The sequence below is a fragment of the Oncorhynchus clarkii genome, chromosome 33 (genome assembly GCF_045791955.1).
Source record: "Oncorhynchus clarkii lewisi isolate Uvic-CL-2024 chromosome 33, UVic_Ocla_1.0, whole genome shotgun sequence".
In the NCBI taxonomy this organism is placed as follows: domain Eukaryota; kingdom Metazoa; phylum Chordata; class Actinopteri; order Salmoniformes; family Salmonidae; genus Oncorhynchus; species Oncorhynchus clarkii.
In genome coordinates this window covers 12,992,770-13,014,712 of record NC_092179.1, presented here as the reverse complement: position 1 = coordinate 13,014,712, position 21,943 = coordinate 12,992,770, and the positions used below count along the sequence as shown (strand labels likewise).

At 45.7% G+C, this 21,943-nt stretch overlaps 1 protein-coding gene across 1 annotated transcript in view; it reads right to left on the bottom strand.

Annotated features, from left to right (window-relative positions):
• Positions 1-21,452, bottom strand: part of LOC139392714 (protein bicaudal D homolog 1-like) — a 28,732-nt gene extending 7,280 nt beyond the window's left edge. Inside the window, exons 1-2 of the mRNA XM_071140914.1 lie at positions 21,237-21,452; positions 276-488 (exon numbers count right to left, since the gene is read on the bottom strand). Coding sequence (XP_070997015.1) covers positions 276-488; positions 21,237-21,452 — 429 coding nt within the window. The remainder of the gene's footprint in view (positions 1-275; positions 489-21,236) is intronic.
• Positions 21,453-21,943: the final 491 nt, after the last annotated feature.

The window sequence follows — 21,943 nt, the reverse complement described above, 5'->3', positions numbered from 1 at the left end:
GGTTTCACCTGTGTTTGATTTCCCCCTCTGTTCACCTGGTTGCCTGGCTACTTTGGTTCCTCTGTTGGCCTGGATCCTTGCTTAGGTCTTGTGTTTTGTTTAGTGCACTATTGTGCTGTTGCCTTGTTTCTGTCAAGACTTTAAGTAAAGATCTGGATTTACCCTTACCTCTGCTTGCTGTGTTTCTCTGCGACTGGGTTCGAATTCGTACAAGCATCATTGTAACAGTCTCCACTAAACCCCTCCCCCCTGACCTCTAACCCCTGGTGCCTCACCTCTCTGAGCTCCTGCAGCAGAGTACTGAGGTGTTCGTTGTCGGCCTGTGTGTTGACTGTGACGGCCCGGCTCTGTTTGAGCTCTGACTGGATCCCCAGCAGGCGACTCATGTAATACGCCTCCTTAGTGGCTGACTCCTGTAGGAGGGTCTCTTCGTTGGTCTCCCCGTCCGCAGCCACCTTGCGCTGGGTGGAGAAGGTCTGGCCAAATGCCTGGAGAGGGGGCAGAGGAGGAGCGAGAGAGAAGTTATGACGTTTCAGTAGCATAGGATCACATCATAGGACGTCCTGGTTATCTAAATGCTATTTTCTGACTCCGATAACATATATTGATAGGTAAAGAGCAACCACCATCTGAAACTCTTCCACCACTTAGTCTGGTGTACATTGCAGACAACATAACAAAACCCCTGAAAAACCCCCGGACTGAAACCAGTTGAGGCACACACACAGTAGGGCTGGATGATATGGGCAAAAACATCTAACTGCATTTTTTGGGGGGGATTCATTGTGCAGCCCTAACACACACACACACACACAACATGGAGAAATGGAGAGAGGCAAAGAATCCTGTTCTCCTAGAAACAGAACACCGAACACAGCACGCTGCTCACTTTTCGGTGTGGAAGCACTTTAAATGATGTGGTGCTGAACCTAAACGTAACCTAAATGTAATGATCATGTAAATACATACGATTAAGTGCACTTAACGTAAAGTCGGACAAGAGGAAAGACAAACGTAATGTTCCCTACAGGGCCACCGAATAAGTACAGTCTACTGAAACAGCCATGCAGGGACTCCACAGTGGACTACCACAGGCTATTCACCACTCTCCTATTAGTTCAGCTTCAGCGGTGCGATTCAGACTCACATGTCCACACTGTAACAGAGAGAGTAATGATTTTGCACAGAGATGTATTTGTGTCAACTGACAGATTCAGCATACTTAAACATCAGAACTATTGGAGATACTGAGGAACGTTTGGATGTTGTGTAGTTTATGACCGTTATAGGTTCTGTTTTGAAGCTGTTTGCAACTGAAGTTTGAAGGTTTAAAAGTCATGTGTGGTTTGATGATGATACACTGCCCTTCATCTGCCAACACACACACACACACACACACACATAATCATACACTATGTCAGATGTCACTATATGCTAGCTTTTAATGAAAGGTGTCCTTTAGTCAAGAAAGCACATACAATTTCAGCTGGATTTCCAAACGCATGTACAGTACACCGTAAAGAGAAATACAGCACCTAGAGTTGAAGTCGGAAGTTTACATACAGGGGGGACCTAGTGAATGACCTGCAGAGTGCTGGGACCAAAGTAACAAAGCCTACCATCAGTAACACACTACGCCGCCAGGGACTCAAATCCTGCAGTGCCAGACGTGTCCCCCTGCTTAAGCCAGTACATGTCCAGGCCCGTCTGAAGTTTGCTAGAGAGCATTTTGATGATCCAGAAGAAGATTGGGAGAATGTCATATGGTCAGATGAAACCAAAATATTACTTTTTGGTAAAAACTCAACTCAAAGAATGCTGAGTTGCATCCAAAGAACACCATACCTACTGTGAAGCATGGGGGTGGAAACATCATGCTTTGGGGCTGTTTTTCTGCAAAGGGACCACGACGACTGATCCATGTAAAGGAAAGCATGAATGGGGCCATGTATTGTGAGATTTTGAGTGAAAACCTCCTTCCATCAGCAAGGGCATTGAAGATGAAAGGTGGCTGGGTCTTTCAGCATGACAATGATCCCAAACGCACCGCCCGGGCAACGAAAGAGTGGCTTCGTAAGAAGCATTTCAAGGTCCTGGAGTGGCCTAGCCAGTCTCCAGATCTCAACCCCATAGAAAATCTTTGGAGGGAGTTGAAAGTCCGTGTTGCCCAGCAACAGCCCCAAAACATCACTGCTCTAGAGGAGATCTGCATGGAGGAATGGGCCAAAATACCAGCAACAGTGTGTGAAAACCTTGTGAAGACTTACAGAAAACGTTTGACCTCTGTCATTGCCAACAAAGGGTATATAACAAAGTATTGATATAAACTTTTGTTATTGACCAAATACATATTTTCCACCATAATTTGCAAATAAATTCATTAAAAATCCTACAATGTGATTTTCTGGATTTTTTTCCCTCATTTTGTCTGTCATAGTTGAAGTGTACCTATGATGAAAATTACAGGCATCTCTCATCTTTTTAAGTGGGAAAACTTGCACAATTGGTGGCTGACTAAATACTTTTTTGCCCCACTGTATATCTATCTCTATATTATGTTTGGAGGAAAAAGGGGGAGGCTTGCAAGCCGAAGAACACCATCCCAACCGTGAAGCACAGGGGTGGCAGTATCATGTTGTAGGGGTGCTTTGCTGCAGGAGGGACTGGTGCACTTCATAAAATAGATGGCATCATGAGGAGAATATTATAGAACATTTGTGGGCAAAACTGAAAAAGCATGTGCGAGCAAGGAGGCCTACAAACCCGACTCAGTTACACCAGCTCTGTCAGGAGGAATGGGCCAAAATTCACCCAACTTATTGTTGGAATCGAGTGTATGTAAACTTCTGACCCACTAGGAATGTGATGAAATAAATAAAAACTGAAATAAATAATTCTCTCTACTACTATTCTGACATTTCACATTCTTAAAATAAAGTGGTCATCCTAACTGACCTAAAACAGGGAATTTTTACTTGGATTAAATGTCAGGAATTGTGAAAAACTGAGTTTAAATATATTTGGCTAAGGTGTATGTAAACTTCCGACTTCAACTGTATATTACCCATGGCAAGCAACTGGTCTACCAATCTATGGTCAAAGAGGTGGGTCATACCTCTATAAATGTATGAGGAATAACTTACACGATGACTGCATACATCAAGGTAAAAGCCACATTAAATCATTGTTTTTTTACACCTCTATGGGTTGAGTAAATGTCATCCTAAATGAAACAATGTCCCCCTACAATTTCATTACAATGGCATCAACTCTTATCGCAGCCACTCACTTTAAGTGGAGAAGAGAAGCTGAGTATGGCACCCTATTCCCTATATAGTGCACTACTTTTGACCAGAGCCATATGGGCTCCATGTAGGAAATAGGGTGCCATTTGGGATGCATTCCCTAATGCTGGTCATCCAATTTCCTCTGACAGTAGAGTAGAACATTCTCCCCGCTTGACTAGAGACAGATGAGGCGTTACAGAGCAGAACAGGCCACAGTGCCACCAAGCCTTTTTATTTGCTGCAAATCCCAATATGTAGCCTCTCTCGATGCACTCTCTGCCTGGCTAGGACAGACATTATCCTAGTGTGGTTATGTCTCTGCCTGGCTAGGACAGACATTATCCTAGTGTGGTTATGTCTCTGCCTGGCTAGGACAGACATTATCCGAGTGTGGTTATGTCTCTGCCTGGCTAGGACAGACATTATCCTAGTGTGGTTATGTCTCTGCCTGGCTAGGACAGACATTATCCTAGTGTGGTTATGTCTCTGTTCTGGCTAGGACAGACATTATCCTAGTGTGGTTATGTCTCTGCCTGGCTAGGACAGACATTATCAGAGTGTGGTTATGTCTCTGCCTGGCTAGGACAGACATTATCCTAGTGTGGTTATGTCTCTGCCTGGCTAGGACAGACATTATCCTAGTGTGGTTATGTCTCTGCCTGGCTAGGACAGACGTTATCCTAGTGTGGTTATGTCTCTGTTCTGGCTAGGACAGACATTATCCTAGTGTGGTTATGTCTCTGCCTGGCTAGGACAGACATTATCCTAGATTATCCTAGTGTGGTTATGTCTCTGTTCTGGCTAGGACAGACATTATCCTAGTGTGGTTATGTCTCTGCTCTGGCTAGGACAGACATTATCCTAGTGTGGTTATGTCTCTGCCTGGCTAGGACAGACATTATCCTAGTGTGGTTATGTCTCTGCCTGGCTAGGACAGACATTATCCTAGTGTGGTTATGTCTCTGCCTGGCTAGGACAGACATTATCCTAGTGTGGTTATGTCTCTGTTCTGGCTAGGACAGACATTATCCTAGTGTGGTTATGTCTCTGCCTGGCTAGGACAGACATGATCCTATTGTGGTTATGTCTCTGCCTGGCTAGGACAGACATTATCATAGTGTGGTTATGTCTCTGTCTGGCAAGGAATACATTATCCTAGTGTGGTTATGGCTCTGTCTGGCTAGGACAGACATTATCCTAGTGCGGCTGTGTCTGTCTGGCTAGGACAGACATTATCCTGGTGTGGTTATGTCTCTGTCTGGCTCGGACAGACATTATCCTAGTGTGGTTATGTCTCTGTCTGGCTAGGACAGACATTATCCTAGTGTGGTTATGTCTCAAATGAGACCCTATGTATTCCCTGTGTAGTGCACTTCTAACCAACATGAAACATTGACTCACTTGTGTGGTAGCCTATATGTTTCGAACAGACATTCCATTGGATAGAGATCATATTGAACTGCATCCGTGGGCTAACGCTTCAGTAGGACTTAATGTTTCAGCACCAAGGACAGTGACACTAACGGTACAAACGCTTACAAACTGGTCACCTGGTTTGCATGTTTCAGTTTGCTATACACTGAGTCATTGACAGCAATTCCTGCTTTTTGATATCAGGAAGTGGTGAGAGGAGATGAAATGAGAAGATGTGTCTCAGTATATTATCCCTCAGAGGAGAGGACACTTTCTCTGCTCCTTCTAAAGATAAATAAATGACATCATTTACAGGAAGAGGCTGAGTCACCAGACATACTGCTAGGATGCTCTAGTGAGGGAGAAGCACAGAAAGGCTTTAGGGCTCTAGTCTAGAGAGGTATTAAGAGCACATGGAGGGTTTAGGGCTCTAGTCTAGAGAGGTATTAAGAGCACATGGAGGGTTTAAGGCTCTAGTCTAGAGAGGTATTAATAGCACATGGAGGGTTTAGGGCTCTAGTCTAGAGAGGTATTAAGAGCACATGGAGGGTTTTTAGGGCTCTAGTCTAGAGAGGTATTAAGAGCACATGGAGGGTTTAGGGCTCTAGTCTAGAGGGGTATTAAGAACACATGGAAGGTTTAGGACTCTAGTCTAGAGAGGTATTAAGAGCACATGGAGGGTTTAAGGCTCTAGTCTAGAGAGGTATTAAGAGCACATGGAGGGTTTAAGGCTCTAGTCTAGAGAGGTATTAATAGCACATGGAAGGTTTAGGGCTCTAGTCTAGAGGGGTATTAAGAACACATGGAGGGTTTAGGGCTCTAGTCTAGAGGGGTATTAAGAACACATGGAAGGTTTAGGGCTCTAGTCTAGAGAGGTATTAAGAACACATGGGGGGTTTAGGGCTCTTTCCAACAGACAGACACACTCAGGGATGCCTGGTCAAGCAGTCAAACACAGTCTATGGTCTTCATCCAAAAGATGGTGGTAACAGTAGCGATGGAATGATCAAACCGCAGATGCTGGTTCTTAAATCTTCCACAGAGAGGCAGACTGTCTGAGACGTAATCTGATGTCATCCCCTGTGCTTTCTTCTCTGTCTTCTCACTCTCTCTCTCTCGCTCTCTTTCTCTCCACTGCCTCTCTATTTTATGTTAGTCCTCGTCTCAGAGAGAGAGAGAGAGAGTGAGTGTGTGAGAGAGAGAGAGCAAGAAAGAGAGAGAGAGAAGAGAGAGGAGAGAAAGCACAGGGGATGACATTAGATTACATCGTGTACCATGGAAGTGATATTAGCCTCTCGATATATTGATGATCAACCAGAGACGTTTCCTGGCAGAAAGTAAACAATACCACAGACAATAACAGACTGTGGCGTCTGAGGTGTGTGTGTGTGTGTGTGTGTGTGCATTATAACATTGCTACAAGTCCACTTCTTCACTCTGGTTCTCATCACAGACAGATGTTCCTGTCATTCAGAGGTCTCTAACCACTTACACTCACTCATAGTCCAGGTGTTACATAGAAATCTGTGCCACTCGCTCATATAGTCCTACAGTACTCTTCAGGTATCACTAAGACATGTGTTATGCTGTTTTGTGTCCTACTTTCAGAGACACATCCTCCTGACACTTAGAGAGGAATGATCATTTTTTAAGACCTTTACTGGCCCAATAGTTACATCATTAAAAGCAAAAACTTTACTTCATTTTAACCTCCTCATCTACTGTACATAGAACCCCCCTGATGCCCCACACCCCTACAAAGTCCTCCAGATGGTTCACCAGCCCCCATATACTGTAAATGTTCCAGTGTAAGCCGAGCCTGCACCTGCCCCAGCAGCACAGCTCTGGGGTCTGTACACCTTCCCCCTGCATCTCATGTTTCCTGGTCTTCCACGTTGTCATTTTTATCTGCCCCAACAGGTAGTTTACTAGGTAGTCCCTCCACCTGTTGGCCACGCTATACCTAGGCCTTCCAACATTTAGGTCCAGAGTCAACCCCAACCTTAGCCCTGTACATCACCCACCAAGGAGAGAAAAAAACCCGACCAGCCTGGAACAAGAAAAAAACCAGATGCTGCACTGTCTCCTCCTCCCCACAGAACAACCCCCCCTGATGGATCAAGGTGTGACACGTATCTGTTCTGAGCGATAGCCCCGTAGATCATCTGTTCGCTTCTCTATCGGAGGCTTATCAGAGAATAGCCGGGTCCCAAATTCCCCGGCCACCCTGTTGCCCTCAGCCCAGGCTCTTTCTGAGCCACCGTCACAGCCACCGCAGACAGAGCCTTTTTGCTGGCTGTGCAAAAGGCCACCCAGCTCCGGAGTCTTGAACTATAGGATCATTCCCCTCACCCTCCTGGTGTTCCCCCCGACGGTCCAGTCTCTGCTTAATCCCCAGAATCTCTCTAAACAAGCGTGGCAGTGCAGAATGGATGCCCTCCAACACCTGCTGCAGCAGCCCGGTGGACTGTATGGAGGAGTCCTCCACCGTGTCGCTGGTGGACTTTATGGAGGAGTCCTCCACCGTGTCGCTGGTGGACTTTATGGAGGAGTCCTCCACCGTGTCGCTGGTGGACTTTATGGAGGAGTCCTCCACCGTGTCGCTGGTGGACTTTATGGAGGAGTCCTCCACCGTGTCGCTGGTGGACTTTATGGAGGAGTCCTCCACCGTGTCGCTGGTGGACTTTATGGAGGAGTCCTCCACCGTGTCGCTGGTGGACTTTATGGAGGAGTCCACAACCGTGTTGCTGGCGGATTTCTATCCAGCCTCTTCTTGCAGGCGACCCAACTTAGTGAACCACGCTCTCACAAGCTGGCAGAGGTCAGCACTCTGATCTGGGTATGTGGGTGGTGAAAATGTTGCTCCTCCATTATCCATGCTCCTGGCTGTGAAACATCTCTGTGAACACCCAAAGCACAGCGCAGTATTAAGGAGTAATGGCTGACCTATATCGACCTGTTCCTGTGGTACCCAAGGTCCCCTGGCCTCCTCAGCACAGCCCAAGCAGTGTCTATCCAGGTACAGAAGTCTCTGGACAGCTTGTAGACAGAAAGCTGTCACTCTGGACTCAGTGTCCACCAGCCCTTGGCCCTCCTCATGCAAACGCAGGTGTTGTAACGCTGCAAAATACAGAAAGGGTAATACATTTGCCATTTTAACAGACACTCTGATCCAGAGCGAGTGCCTATGCAGCACATGGGGTGTGAAACTTACTCCTCAGCCTTAAGTGTCCCGCTTGCGTCACCTCATTAGCTGGCTTTTGAGGTGACGTGATCAGCTAAGACGCTTGAGGGAGGATGGTCACGTGCGTTTGGGAGGCAGAGGTCCCGAGTTCGCGCCACACGGGACTGGACCACGCAGACTGACTGAGAGACCACGCCCTGCGGAGGGAGCCACCAGACGGGCGGCAGAGAAAGAGACAGACTGCCTGCTCCTCTGACAGAGGCCCTCTCAGGCTTTATAGTCTCATAGGACACCATGGTCTGACAGAGGCCCTCTCAGGCTTTATAGTCTCATAGGACACCATGGCCTGACAGAGAGGATGGCAGTTTTACATTCTCCAAACCTCTCTCTTTCTACCTCTCACGGCCAGCCTGACAGAGAAGAATGGGAGAAATATTAGCATTTTGAAATTGTTTCTGGCACTTTGCCTGCTTCACGGTGTCTTTCTATCATGGTGTCTTTTCCCCCTCTCTCGCTATATATAATTCCCTCTCTCCCGCTCTCTTCCATTTCTCTTTATCTCTCCTTTTTTTCTCTCTCCTTTGTGTCTTTAGACAACTACTCTAACCGAATACTAATGGGCCGTACCCCTTGAGTTTCTCACACTGTCCCTCCCTGTAGAGCTAGCCAGTGTTGTGGACTGCCCGTGCCAAGGAGTCACAGAGCTTTCTGCTGTGGTATCAACAGACCAAACAACGCACCTCAGCCAAAGGGGTCGAATGAACGTGACCTATATTTTATTTACGTTACCTAAGTGGACACTCACACATACACACGGCAGTATTCAGCAACCATTCTCACAGAAAGCCCTTTCCCAAGACAATAGACGGACTCACCATACTGCCCTGTCTCTCCTCTCTCCCCCTCTTCGGTTCTCTTTCTTTCTCTTTATAATGGATAGACAGTGCCCTTTCACTGTCCCCTCTCCCTCCGATGGACTCAGCTGGCCAACTCATTAACAAGGGTGATGTCATCATTAGGAGCTCTTGGAGCTCACACAGGGCCATGCTCTGGCACAGAGTGACACCCTGTTAAACTCTCCATTTCACATCTTGGGTCTGTCAGGAGCCATCTGATCTGTGCCAGACTAATACAGACCAGCAGAGTGTAACTCCACCTGTGGAGAGAAACACTGGTCTACAGCCCTGGACACACACACTCCTGTTAGATACACAGCCTCTCTTCTACCCCCTAGTATGTACAATGCAGGATTTCATTCCAGCCCATCTCTAAAATCCACCTGATTCAACGACTGTAACTAAGGTCTTGATAATTATGGAATGCTTGAATCAGGGTGCTGGGCTGGAACAAATACCCGCACTTCCTAGAGCTCTCCCAGGACAAGGGTTGGTGACAACGGCTGTCATATCTTAGTGACCTCACACTAAACTCACAGCATGGGGCCCAGTTCGATCGATATGAAGGACATATCACTGTTAGTTAATTGACTTTTTTTCTGCCTGGTCGGTCGATGAGACAGTGACAGTGGAGGACCTCTGGAGGGGACTATTAAAACTATAGCTGAACTCCCCCTCTGGGCGACAGGAGGTGGGCTGGAGGGAGGGGAGTGGAGTGAAGTGGGGATTCAAAGACAATTCATTCTGTAGACATTGCACTGTATATGTAACTGCCAAAATAAATGAAACGCTTGAGTAAATGAGGGATGCAGAGTATATTGAAAGCAGATGCTTCCACACACGTGGTGCCTGAGTTAATTAAGCAATTAACATCCCATCATGCTTAGGGTCATGCCCAGTTGCCCATTATTTTGACTACCATGGCTAGAAGAAGAGATCTCAGTGACTTTGAAAGAGGGGTCTTAGAGGACCATAGGGGGCTTAAATGCTGTGTGTGTGTGTGTGTGTGTGTGTCTCAGTCACCAGATCTCAACCCAACTGAACACTTATGGGAGATTCTGGAGCAGCGCCTGAGACAGCGTTTTCCACCACCATCAACAAAACACCAAACGATGGAATTTCTTGAGGAAGAATGGTGTCACATCCCTCCAATAGAGTTCCAGACACTTGTAGAATCTATGCCAAGGTGAAATGAAGCTGTTCTAGTTTGTGGTGGTCCAACACCCTATTAAGACACGATGTTGGTGTTTCCTTTATTTTGGCAGTTACATGTATATACAAAGTCGGAAGTTTGGATTGGGTTGGAGTCATTAAAACTGTTTTTTCAACCACTCCACAAATGTATTGTTAACAAACTATAGTTTTGCCAAGTCGGTTAGGACATCTACTTTGTGCATGACACAAGTCATTTTTCCAATAATTATTTACAGACAGATTATTTCACTTATAATTCCAGTGGGTCAGACGTTTACATACACTAAATTTACTGTGACTTTAAACAGCTTGGAAAATCCAGAAAATAATGTCATGGCTTTAGAAGCTTCTGATAGGCTAATTAACGTAATTTGAGTATATTGGAGGTGCACCTGTGGATGTATTTCAAGGCCTACCTTCAAACTCACTGCCTCTTTGCTTGACATCATGGGAAAATCAAAAGAAATCAGCCATGATGACCATCGTTATGTTTGGAGGAAAAAGAGGGAGGCTTGCAAGCCGAAGAACACCATCCCAACCGTGAAGCACGGGGGTGGCAGCATCATGTTGCGGGGGTGCTTTGTTGCAGGAGGGACTGGTGCACTTCACGAAAAAGATGGCATCATGAGGATGGAAAATTATGTGGATATATTGAAGCAACATCTCAAGACATCAGTCAGGAAGTAAAGCTTGGTCGCAAATGGGTCTTCCAAATGTACGATGACCACTAGCATACTTCCAAAGTTGTGGCGAAATGCCTCAAAAACAACAAAGTCAAGGTATTGGAGTGGCCATCACAAAGCACCGACCTCAATCCTATAGAAAATCCGTAAGCAGAATGGAAAATGCGTGTGCAAGCAAGGAGGCCTACAAACCTGACTCAGTTACACCAGCTCTGTCAGGAGGAATGGGCCAAAATTCACCCAACTTATTGTGGGACGCTTGTGGAAAGCTACCCGAAACATATGACCCAAGTTAAACAATTTAAAGGCAATGCTACCAAATACTATTTGAGTGTATGTAAACTTCTGACCCACTGGGAATGTGATGAAATATATAAAAACTGAAATAAATAATTCTCTCTACTATTATTCTGACATTTCACATTATTTTAATAAAGTGGTGATCCTAACTGACCTAAGACAGGGAATTAAATGTCAGGAAATGTGAAAAACTGAGTTTAAATGCATTTGGCTAAGGTGTATGTAAACTTTCGACTTGAACTGCGTGCCCACGCCTCGCATACACACAGTTACAGTATGTACTGTATCCATCTCCTCCCCATCAAACCGCCATACGTCCACAGGTAATCACGCAACACAGCCCATGAAGAAATGACATATGAGGTGTTTTTGCAGGTTAACTCTCATCAAACACTGTGCATGAGCCTCAGAATCAATCAGCACAATACACCTTATCCTTACCGCATGCCCTGTTTGTATGCCCCTCTCACTGTGTCCCGATTAGCTGAGTTAGAGATTTCGCTAGCTAAGGGTTAGCAGCACATGGCTCAGCAGCCTTAAACAGATACTAATCAATACAGGGCCCAGGAGGGCTGCAGACGTGGGAGACCCATTGCTCTTTGAAGAAGGAGCCCCACTGCAGTACAACACAGGCCTTTTGAAGTACACCCTCTCTGAAAGATAACCTTGGGTTGGGTGGACAGGACCAGGAACAGAACAGGAGATAGGCAGGGTGGGTAGATTTTGTTCTAACCCAGCTTGAGCACAACACGTTTAACTGATAGTGAGAGAGCGATCTCTCTGTGTCTCTGTTTTGCTTCCTCCCTAGTCTCCACCTCGGTGCACATTGCCCGTGTGTGTGTCGCGTGTAATATGATGGTGTCCTTTCATGCATGGATGGTATTCTGAGAAGTGTCTGGAGGGATGGAAGGAATCTTTCAGTCAGGTCACATCGTCTCCCCCTTCCCTCCAACCACTACATCAACAACCACACTAGGAACACTTACGAGATGCTGTTCTCAGCCACCCTCTCAGGAGTCTAAGGGTTAATTATGGGAGAGCCACCGCCTTGTTGAATTATTCAACCTATCCCTGTGCTCTATGTGGGTAATACAGACATCAGGCATCCAGAGGTTTTCCCAGCCGTCTCTTAAGTGCCTGTGAACATGTGACCAAGAGGAAGAATCCATCATTTAATGAGAGGCAGATGGCACCCTAAAGGGCTCCGGTCAAAAGTAGTGCATTATGTAGGGAATAGGGTGGCACTTGGAATCAGGCCAGCTATAGTAGCTGTTGAAGAAAAGTTAGCCTACCGATAAGGGACTTCATCCACTCTGTGGTTTGAAAGGTCTGTGAGACTTTAGCCATTCAGTCAAAGTAGGCCTCATTTATTTTTTTTGCCCACAGTGAATTGCTCACAATAAACTGAAAAGATTCACTGACACACTACAGTAAGTGTGCAGAAGAAGTTCTCTTAGCATTTCAGTATTTTAGATCATTCTGCAGTATGATCAGATGAGGGATAGATTCCCAGCCAACTACACTATACCCTACAGTGGTCAAGACATAATGCATTTGGCTAATGTTCTTTCCTAATAGACCTAAGTCATTCTCCTCGCTCTGAGAGCCAATGATAGACGGTCAGTAGCTATACCGTAACTCACACTAATGCTTTAGCATACACATGCAGACATGGATCCATTTGCTTCCTGTCAAGGTAAGGTCCAGGTAGCAGTGGCTCTCGGACGCTGTTCTAGGATCAGCTTACACATTCTCAAATGAACCACAGGGCCTTAGAACTGACCTAGGATCAGCGTCTAGCGACAACTTGATTATATACAGTATACTCTGTCAAGCTAGAGAAGGACGCATCCCGTTGGTTGTTTGTGTATGACATAATGGGAGTTGAGGGTCGGGCGTTTCTGATTTTGCCTGACTGCAGTGCTAATGTACGCTGAATTTATTGTCATTTTTACAATCAACCGCAAAACCCTTCCCCCTACTTCCCCTTTAACAGTCCTTGCTTCCAACGCGTCACCATAAAACCCTTCCCCCTACTTCCCCTTTAACAGTCCTTGCTTCCAACGCGTCACCATAAAACCCTTCCCCATTTTAAAACCCCCTTCACAAGGGTCACACATGAATCATTCATCTCTCAATGCAAGAATAGAGACAAGCAGAGAGACAATGTAGTCCAACAACCTCATTACACTCTCACTGATAGCCTAGTGTTGAACAATATAAAGACTATTGGACCATAAGCATGGCGAGACGGATGGATTTAGGAAAATGTTGTTGGTGAGAATATAGTCGACAACACAGCAGTACTGTAGGTGGGCTAGGGCCACAAAGGTGTGTGTGTGTAATATGTATAACAGAGAGGAATATGGGGCAGACTTAGATACAGGTGTGTGTATGTGGCATGATGTAATGTGTGTGCAATGTATAGCTAGCTATAGAGGGAGGGAGGCTTCACAGGCTTAGATAGAGGAATGTATAGCAGAGAGGTGTAGATAGCCTGTTTACTCCACCCAGCTCCTCCCAGACACTGGTGCACTTTACACAGGAAATGGAAAACTCTCACTTCAAGCACTCTTAACAGTTACTGATATTCCCTAATCACTTCCACTTCCTCCCAGGCCTACATACAACACAGGACATATACAATTAGCTCCAAAAGTATTGGGACAGTGACCCATTTGAAGTTATTTTGCCTCTGTACTCCAGCACTTTGGATTAGAAATGATACAAGTGCAGACTGTCAGGTATTGGGACAATGTCACTTAAATGTGCATTAAAGTAGTCAAAGCTGATTACAGTGCCTTGCGAAAGTATTCGGCCCCCTTGAACTTTGCGACCTTTTGCCACATTTCAGGCTTCAAACATAAAGATATAAAACTGTATTTTTTTGTGAAGAATCAACAACAAGTGGGACACAATCATGAAGTGGAACGACATTTATTGGATATTTCAAACTTTTTTAACAAATCAAAAACTGAAAAATTGGGCGTGCAAAATTATTTGTGCCCAATAGAAATAAATAGTAAATAATTTATTGTGTCATTTTGGAGCCACTTTTATTGTAGAATATGTTTCTAAACACTTCTCCATTAATGTGGATGCTACCATGGTTACGGATAATCCTGAATGAATCGTGAATAATAATAATAATGAGTGAGAAAGTTACAGATGCACAAATATCATACCCCCACAAAAATGCTAACCTCCCCTGTTGTTGTGATGATGGAAGGTTAGCATGTCTTGGGGGTATGATATTTGTGCATCTGTAACTTTCTCACTCATCATTATTCACGATTCATTCAGGACAATCTGTAACCATGGTAGCATCCACATTAATGTAGAAGTGTTTAGAAAACTACTATATTCTTATTTACAATAATAGCATCTCCAAAATTACACAATACATCATTTACCATTTATTTCTACTGAACACAAAACAATCTGAAACACAAAACACCCTCAAATTAAAGTTGACAGCATGCATTTTAACCTCGTAGTAATTGTATCATTTCAAAGTGCTGGAGTACAGAGCCAAAACAAAAGAATTGTCACTGTCCCAATACTTCTGGAGCTCACTGTACTACATACATAACCTACTCTTTCAAAACCACTTCCAATTTAAAAAATTAATGCACCAATTCCTAGATGGAGTGAGTGTACGTTACGTTCCTAAAGCAAATCAATAAAATGAGCGGAGCCTAAATATACCTCCCTTCAAAAACCAATCTGATGGGCTACTGTGGAGCAGGCTGATTAACATCAAGCTGTCAGTAGATATTTATTGCCAAGGCTGGTCCTTCTGGGTCCTATCCCGTTGTTAACCAATGGCGATTAGATTATACCAGGCCTTCTGAAGAACTCAATTACCTAATGATTATATTATACCAGGAGTCAATTACATCATGTTTTAGAATTAACAGAATTACTTAAGACGTAGCGCAGAAGGCAGACTGTCACTGTAGGTTAATGTCTGAATTAGAAAATGTTGATTTAAATTCAGGTTTAAATTTGGCTCAGGGAAATATCTAGCATAAACACTTGATAGTGCTTACTTATCACTGACTCCTGCTACCTGTACCCTGAGGAGATTTTGTTAGGTTCCTGAGTTGATAATTAACAATCAGGCTTGTACATTCCCATGAAATGAAACTGACTGTCTAGCACAACACTACCATGATGAAAGCAGAGCATGCTATGATGAATAATTTATGACAAAGTCTCTCTTTTTCCCTTTCATCCAGTAAAGCTCAGAGAAGAAACACGGTGGTCATGGTGGACTGTTTCCAGTAAAGCTCACAGAGGGAACACGGTGGTCATGGTGGACTGTTTCCAGTAAAGCTCACAGAGGGAACACGGTGGTCATGGTGGACTGTTTCCAGTAAAGCTCACAGAGGGAACACGGTGGTCATGGTGGACTGTTTCCGGTAAAGCTCACAGAGGGAACACGGTGGTCATGGTGGACTGTTTCCGGTAAAGCTCAGAGAAGGAACACGGTGGTCATGGTGGACTGTTTCCGGTAAAGCTCAGAGAAGGAACACAGTGATCACGGTGGACTGTTTCCGGTAAAGCTCACAGAGGGAACACGGTGGTCATGGTGGACTGTTTCCGGTAAAGCTCAGAGAAGGAACACAGTGATCACGGTGGACTGTTTCCGGTAAAGCTCACAGAGGGAACACGGTGGTCATGGTGGACTGTTTCCAGTAAAGCTCACAGAAGGAACACGGTGGTCATGGTGGACTGTTTCCAGTAAAGCTCAGAGAAGGAACACAGTGGTCATGGTGGACTGTTTCCAGTAAAGCTCACAGAAGGAACACGGTGGTCATAGTGGACTGTTTTCGGTAAAGCTCACAGAGGGAACACGGTGGTCATGGTGGACTGTTTCCGGTAAAGCTCACAGAGGAAACACGGTGGTCACGGTGGACTGTTTCTAGTAAAGCTCACAGAGGGAACACGGTGGTGACGGTGGACTGTTTTCAGTAAAGCTCACAGAGGGAACACGGTGGTCACGGTGGACTGTTTCTAGTAAAGCTCACAGAGGGAACACGGTGGTCACGGCTGACTGTTTCCAGTAAAGCTCACAGAGGGAACATGGTGGTCACAGTGGTCATGGTGGACTGTTTCCAGTAAAGCTCACAGAGGGAACACGGTGGTCAATGGTGGACTGTTTCCAGTAAAGCTCACAGAGGGAACACGGTGATCACGGCTGACTGTTTCCAGTAAAGCTCACAGAGGGAACACGGTGGTCACAGTGGTCATGGTGGACTGTTTCCGGTAAAGCTCAGAGAAGGAACACGGTGGTCATGGTGGACTGTTTCCGGTAAAGCTCAGAGAAGGAACACGGTGGTCATGGTGGACTGTTTCCGGTAAAGCTCAGAGAAGGAACACGGTGGTCATGGTGGACTGTTTCCGGTAAAGCTCACAGAGGGAACACGGTGGTCACAGTGGTCATGGTGGACTGTTTCCAGTAAAGCTCACAGAGGGAACACGGTGGTCATGGTGGACTGTTTCTAGTAAAGCTCAGAGAGGGAACACGGTGGTCACGGTGGACTGTTTCCGGTAAAGCTCAGAGAAGGAACACAGTGATCACGGTGGACTGTTTCCGGTAAAGCTCACAGAGGGAACACGGTGGTCATGGTGGACTGTTTCTAGTAAAGCTCAGAGAGGGAACACGGTGGTCACGGTGGACTGTTTCCGGTAAAGCTCACAGAGGGAACACGGTGGTCACGGCTGACTGTTTCCAGTAAAGCTCACAGAGGGAACATGGTGGTCACAGTGGTCATGGTGGACTGTTTCCAGTAAAGCTCACAGAGGGAACACGGTGGTCATGGTGGACTGTTTCCAGTAAAGCTCACAGAGGGAACACGGTGGTCACGGCTGACTGTTTCCAGTAAAGCTCACAGAGGGAACATGGTGGTCACAGTGGTCATGGTGGACTGTTTCCAGTAAAGCTCACAGAGGGAACATGGTGGTCAATGGTGGACTGTTTCCAGTAAAGCTCACAGAGGGAACACGGTGATCACGGCTGACTGTTTGCAGTAAAGCTCGCAGAGGGAACACGGTGGTCACAGTGGTCATGGTGGACTGTTTCCAGTAAAGCTCACAGAGGGAACATGATGGTCAATGGTGGACTGTTTCCGGTAAAGCTCAGAGAAGGAACACGGTGGTCATGGTGGACTGTTTCCGGTAAAGCTCAGAGAAGGAACACGGTGGTCATGGTGGACTGTTTCCGGTAAAGCTCAGAGAAGGAACACGGTGGTCATGGTGGACTGTTTCCGGTAAAGCTCACAGAGGGAACACGGTGGTCACAGTGGTCATGGTGGACTGTTTCCAGTAAAGCTCACAGAGGGAACACGGTGGTCATGGTGGTCATGGTGGACTGTTTCCAGTAAAGCTCACAGAGGGAACACGGTGGTCATGGTGGACTGTTTCTAGTAAAGCTCAGAGAGGGAACACGGTGGTCACGGTGGACTGTTTCCGGTAAAGCTCAGAGAAGGAACACAGTGATCACGGTGGACTGTTTCCGGTAAAGCTCACAGAGGGAACACGGTGGTCATGGTGGACTGTTTCTAGTAAAGCTCAGAGAGGGAACACGGTGGTCACGGTGGACTGTTTCCGGTAAAGCTCACAGAGGGAACACGGTGGTCACGGCTGACTGTTTCCAGTAAAGCTCACAGAGGGAACATGGTGGTCACAGTGGTCATGGTGGACTGTTTCCAGTAAAGCTCACAGAGGGAACACGGTGGTCATGGTGGACTGTTTCCAGTAAAGCTCACAGAGGGAACACGGTGGTCACGGCTGACTGTTTCCAGTAAAGCTCACAGAGGGAACATGGTGGTCACAGTGGTCATGGTGGACTGTTTCCAGTAAAGCTCACAGAGGGAACATGGTGGTCAATGGTGGACTGTTTCCAGTAAAGCTCACAGAGGGAACACGGTGATCACGGCTGACTGTTTGCAGTAAAGCTCGCAGAGGGAACACGGTGGTCACAGTGGTCATGGTGGACTGTTTCCAGTAAAGCTCACAGAGGGAACACGGTGGTCATGGTGGACTGTTTCCAGCATGTATGTCTGTGCTTAAAGTAGCTTTCCTTCTGAACTGAACCTGGTCTAAATGAGCAATGAGGAACAGAGTAGTCCAGCTCACAACACATCAAGAAAAACCTAAAGAAGTAGATGCCTGATACTTTACCAATTGACCAGGTACCAAGCCTGCATACTGCCATATGTCTCAAGTATAACTCTGCACCCCAAAGCCAACTGTCAGCCCCAGTAAACCAATCAAAGCTCAGCTTCAGGTTAATACGTGACAGTTTATTCAGTTACTTCAGGTCTCAGGGAAGATGATGAGGCAATTCTAGCTACAATGACCTTTTCCCTGCAACACCAACTGGACCAGACCACTGTGTGGAAGACTACTATCCACAAGACTAGTAAAAGTAGGAAATCGACCTTTTCTCAAAGTGGTAAAGAAAACCTATTATTACAGCAACATGAGATAACTGTCAACAAATAGTCCAATCTAGATAGATCATTCTGCGACCAGTATAGCCCTTTCCCCAGTAGTAATAGCAGCGGTATGCCTGAGAAACATAGTGATCGATGGGAATTAATTGAGATTAAATTAGGTATTGAGCTGACTGATGGAAGCCTAGACCAGATGAAGACTTTCTCTAAGGATGAGTGGCCATGGCCAAGGGAGAGAGGAGGAGAGGAGAGGGGGTGGAGAGGAGGAGAAGGGGGACAGAGAGCAATAGAGAGAGAGACCTGGGGCTGGTGTAGCAAATGGGGATGTGTGAACTTTACTCCTCAGCCTGAAGTGTCCCCAATCGAGCCGGTGAATAGGATAGCTTTTCAGCAAGCAGTGTGATGTCCTTCACAGTATCACAGAAAACAGAACGAGGTGTGGGGGGGGGGGGGGGGGGGGTGGAGATAGAGAGAGTGGAAGATGGGGTACTGCAGCAAATGCTGAGCTGATTGACATCTTAATACACATGGTTTAAACTGCATATGACATATGCAGAGTGGACAGGACAAGTCACAGGCACGCCTTCATTATTGGCTGCCTACACCATGTCCAAAACAATCTAATAGCGCTTCAGAATGTATGCCAAGTTCACACACACTCACACACACACACTCACACGCACACACACACACTGACCTTCAGTTACTGTGAATGCATTGTCAGCTGCCTACAGACACACCCGTCTGTACTATAGCTAACAAACCAGTGAATGAATACTGCCATAAGACAACGGCAGAAAGAAAACGGCAAAGAAAACACTGTTTGTTGCAGATCGACAGAGTATTTGTAAAAAATGTATTACACCTTGGCACAGAGTATCTAATTAGCAAGAATTGATTATTGAAATGAACAGGAATAAATTACCAATCATGGTGTCACGTCCTGACCTTAGTTCCTTTTTTATGTCTCTGTTTTAGTTTGGTCAGGGCGTGAATTGGGGTGGGCATTCTATGTTTTGTATTCTAGGTTTTGTATTTCTGGTTTTGGCCTGGTATGGTTCCCAATCAGAGGCAGCTGTCATTCGTTGTCTCTGATTGAGAACCATACTTAGGCAGCCTGTTTTCCCACTATGGGTTGTGGGTAGTTGTTTTCTATACAGAACTGTTTCGGCTTTCATTTATTTCTCTTGTATTCCGTGTTCAGTTTATTAAATATATTATGGACACTTACGACGCTGCGCATTGGTCTGATATTTCATACTCCTCGTCAGGGGAAGAAGAAAATTGTTACACATGGTAGTGAAGAACAGACTTGGGTTGAAAAACTATTTAAAATAGCTCAATTGCTTGTACATACATTGGAAAGTAAGTATTCAAATTATATATATATTTTTATTTGAAAAGATGAGTAATTTTTATGTATTTGGAAATACACTCGGAAAGTATTTGAAAAATTCTAATACACTGACTCAAATACACTCCCATGCATTCACCCAGGTATTTGAAAATAATATTTGAAATAAGTATTTGGTTGACTATTTGGTTTATACAAATAACCATTTGAATAATGAAAAAAAGTACTTGTTTTGGCTGTGGATTTGAAAACGCTTACATTTGAAAATACTCAAATACTCCGATTTTTAAACAACTTTTACGCCAGATACTCAAATACACATTTATTTGAACCGAGGTCTGATGGAGAAACAAGTATTATTATCATGTGTAGTGTAAAGGTGAAAAGGCTTGCTTTGATTAGACCAGTAATATAGAATTATGGTTAAATCAAGTTCTGTCAGGCTTCATGATGCTTTGTAATCTTGTTTTGTTTTTATATCAAACTCTAGTGAATTTGAAAATACTGACTGATTTTATTGTGAAGCACGTGCTCACTGGGAACAATCAGAGAAAAAGATGTGGGGAAGAAGAGACACAGACACCAATTCTGAACAGAGAACAAAGGATATGGAGAGGAGCGCGAGAGAGAGAGAGAGGAGAGAATAGGAGAACAGAGAGAAGAGTGAGAGAGAGAGAGGAAGAGGAAAGGAAGAGAGGATAGGAGAGAGCACTGTCCGACTCTGATTTTAGAGGTGTGACTCTTAGAGCAGGACATAACTAACCCAAATGTGGGTGTGCCACATAGTGAGTCTGCCAGCCAGATAGTACCACTATAATACACCATTCCCTAAGGACTGTATAGCTTACACAATGTTTCACATATCTACGTTTTGAATAGATGGTTAACACTTCCCCCCATAGGTGTTCAAGTGTATTGCAGAATTCAGTATCTCTTTAAAAATCTGTTTAAAGAGGCATGCAAAAGCTGTTTGACACATAATTAACAACCCCCATCCAGGCACGCAAAGTAGCCTACCACAACAAACATATGATATTCCATTGCACCAAAATGCGCATCAGTAGCACACCTTGGAAAGTCCATACCTGCGTGTCAGACTTGCGCATAGCATCAAGTTACTACGCTACTCCCTGCTCGGACAACAAAGCCCTCTCCGTCCCCTCCCAGTTCTCTGCTGGAGGCCTGTGTATCTCTGACAGACTCAGATCCGCTGTGGGGTGTCTGACTGGTGCCAACTTCTGTGGATGAGGCGGGGGGCCCTGCCCAAATCTCGCTGACATCACTCATCCCTTAGAAGGGATGTAGTCTACCCGCTTGGGGCCGAATGAAGTTGGATTGAGGCTAACTAATTAATGCATGTTTACGAATACATTTCCAGGAAGCACTGAACTTATATCACATGGGCAAATGTTTATGGTTAACTTAGGGTGTTATTTAATAGCGTGTTTAAAGTGGTTGATACCTCTTGTAGCTGCTCCAGCTCCTGTCGGAGCGCCTCTTGCTCGGCCTCTAGATCCGAATATTGCTGCTTCAGGGTCTGGTTCTCCTCCAGAACCACCAGACCGCACTCCGCAGCCCGGATCTTCTCCCGGTTCGCCTCCGCTAGCTCACGGGTCAAACGCTCCACCTCTGCCCGGCACTGCTCCACCGTGTCCACGCATCCTCCTCCAGCAGCCATCGCCCTCCCTCTCCTCTCCTCTCTTCCACTTCGCTCCTCTCCTCCTCGCCCCTGCGTCAGATGGGCAGAGAAGCGGAGGAAGAAAACAGATGTAGCCTACCGGACAACAATCTCCTCACCTCCTTCGTTGGAAGGAATCAACCGAGGAGTTTAAAAACGCATGAAAAGGGCGTTAACATCCCCGGAGCGAAATTATTGTGAAAGAGAGATGAATCCCTCCATAGCTGATGTGTTGAATTGAACGGTTTCCCCTCTAGGCGTAGTAGGGTCCAGCATCATCCCCTTTCCTCTTCTTTTTTTGCTTATTCATCGGGATGCGGACGCCATCTCTCTCTATTGCCATGAAGCAGCGGCAAGGTACACACAACTCTCGCCCATCCTTTTGCTGCCTGTGGCTGTGACGTCGACCGTTCACCCGCACATCTCTCCCTCTGCGGTACGGTATGAATACTGCCCGTCACGCTGGGTTGGCCCACAGACAAGGGGGACCA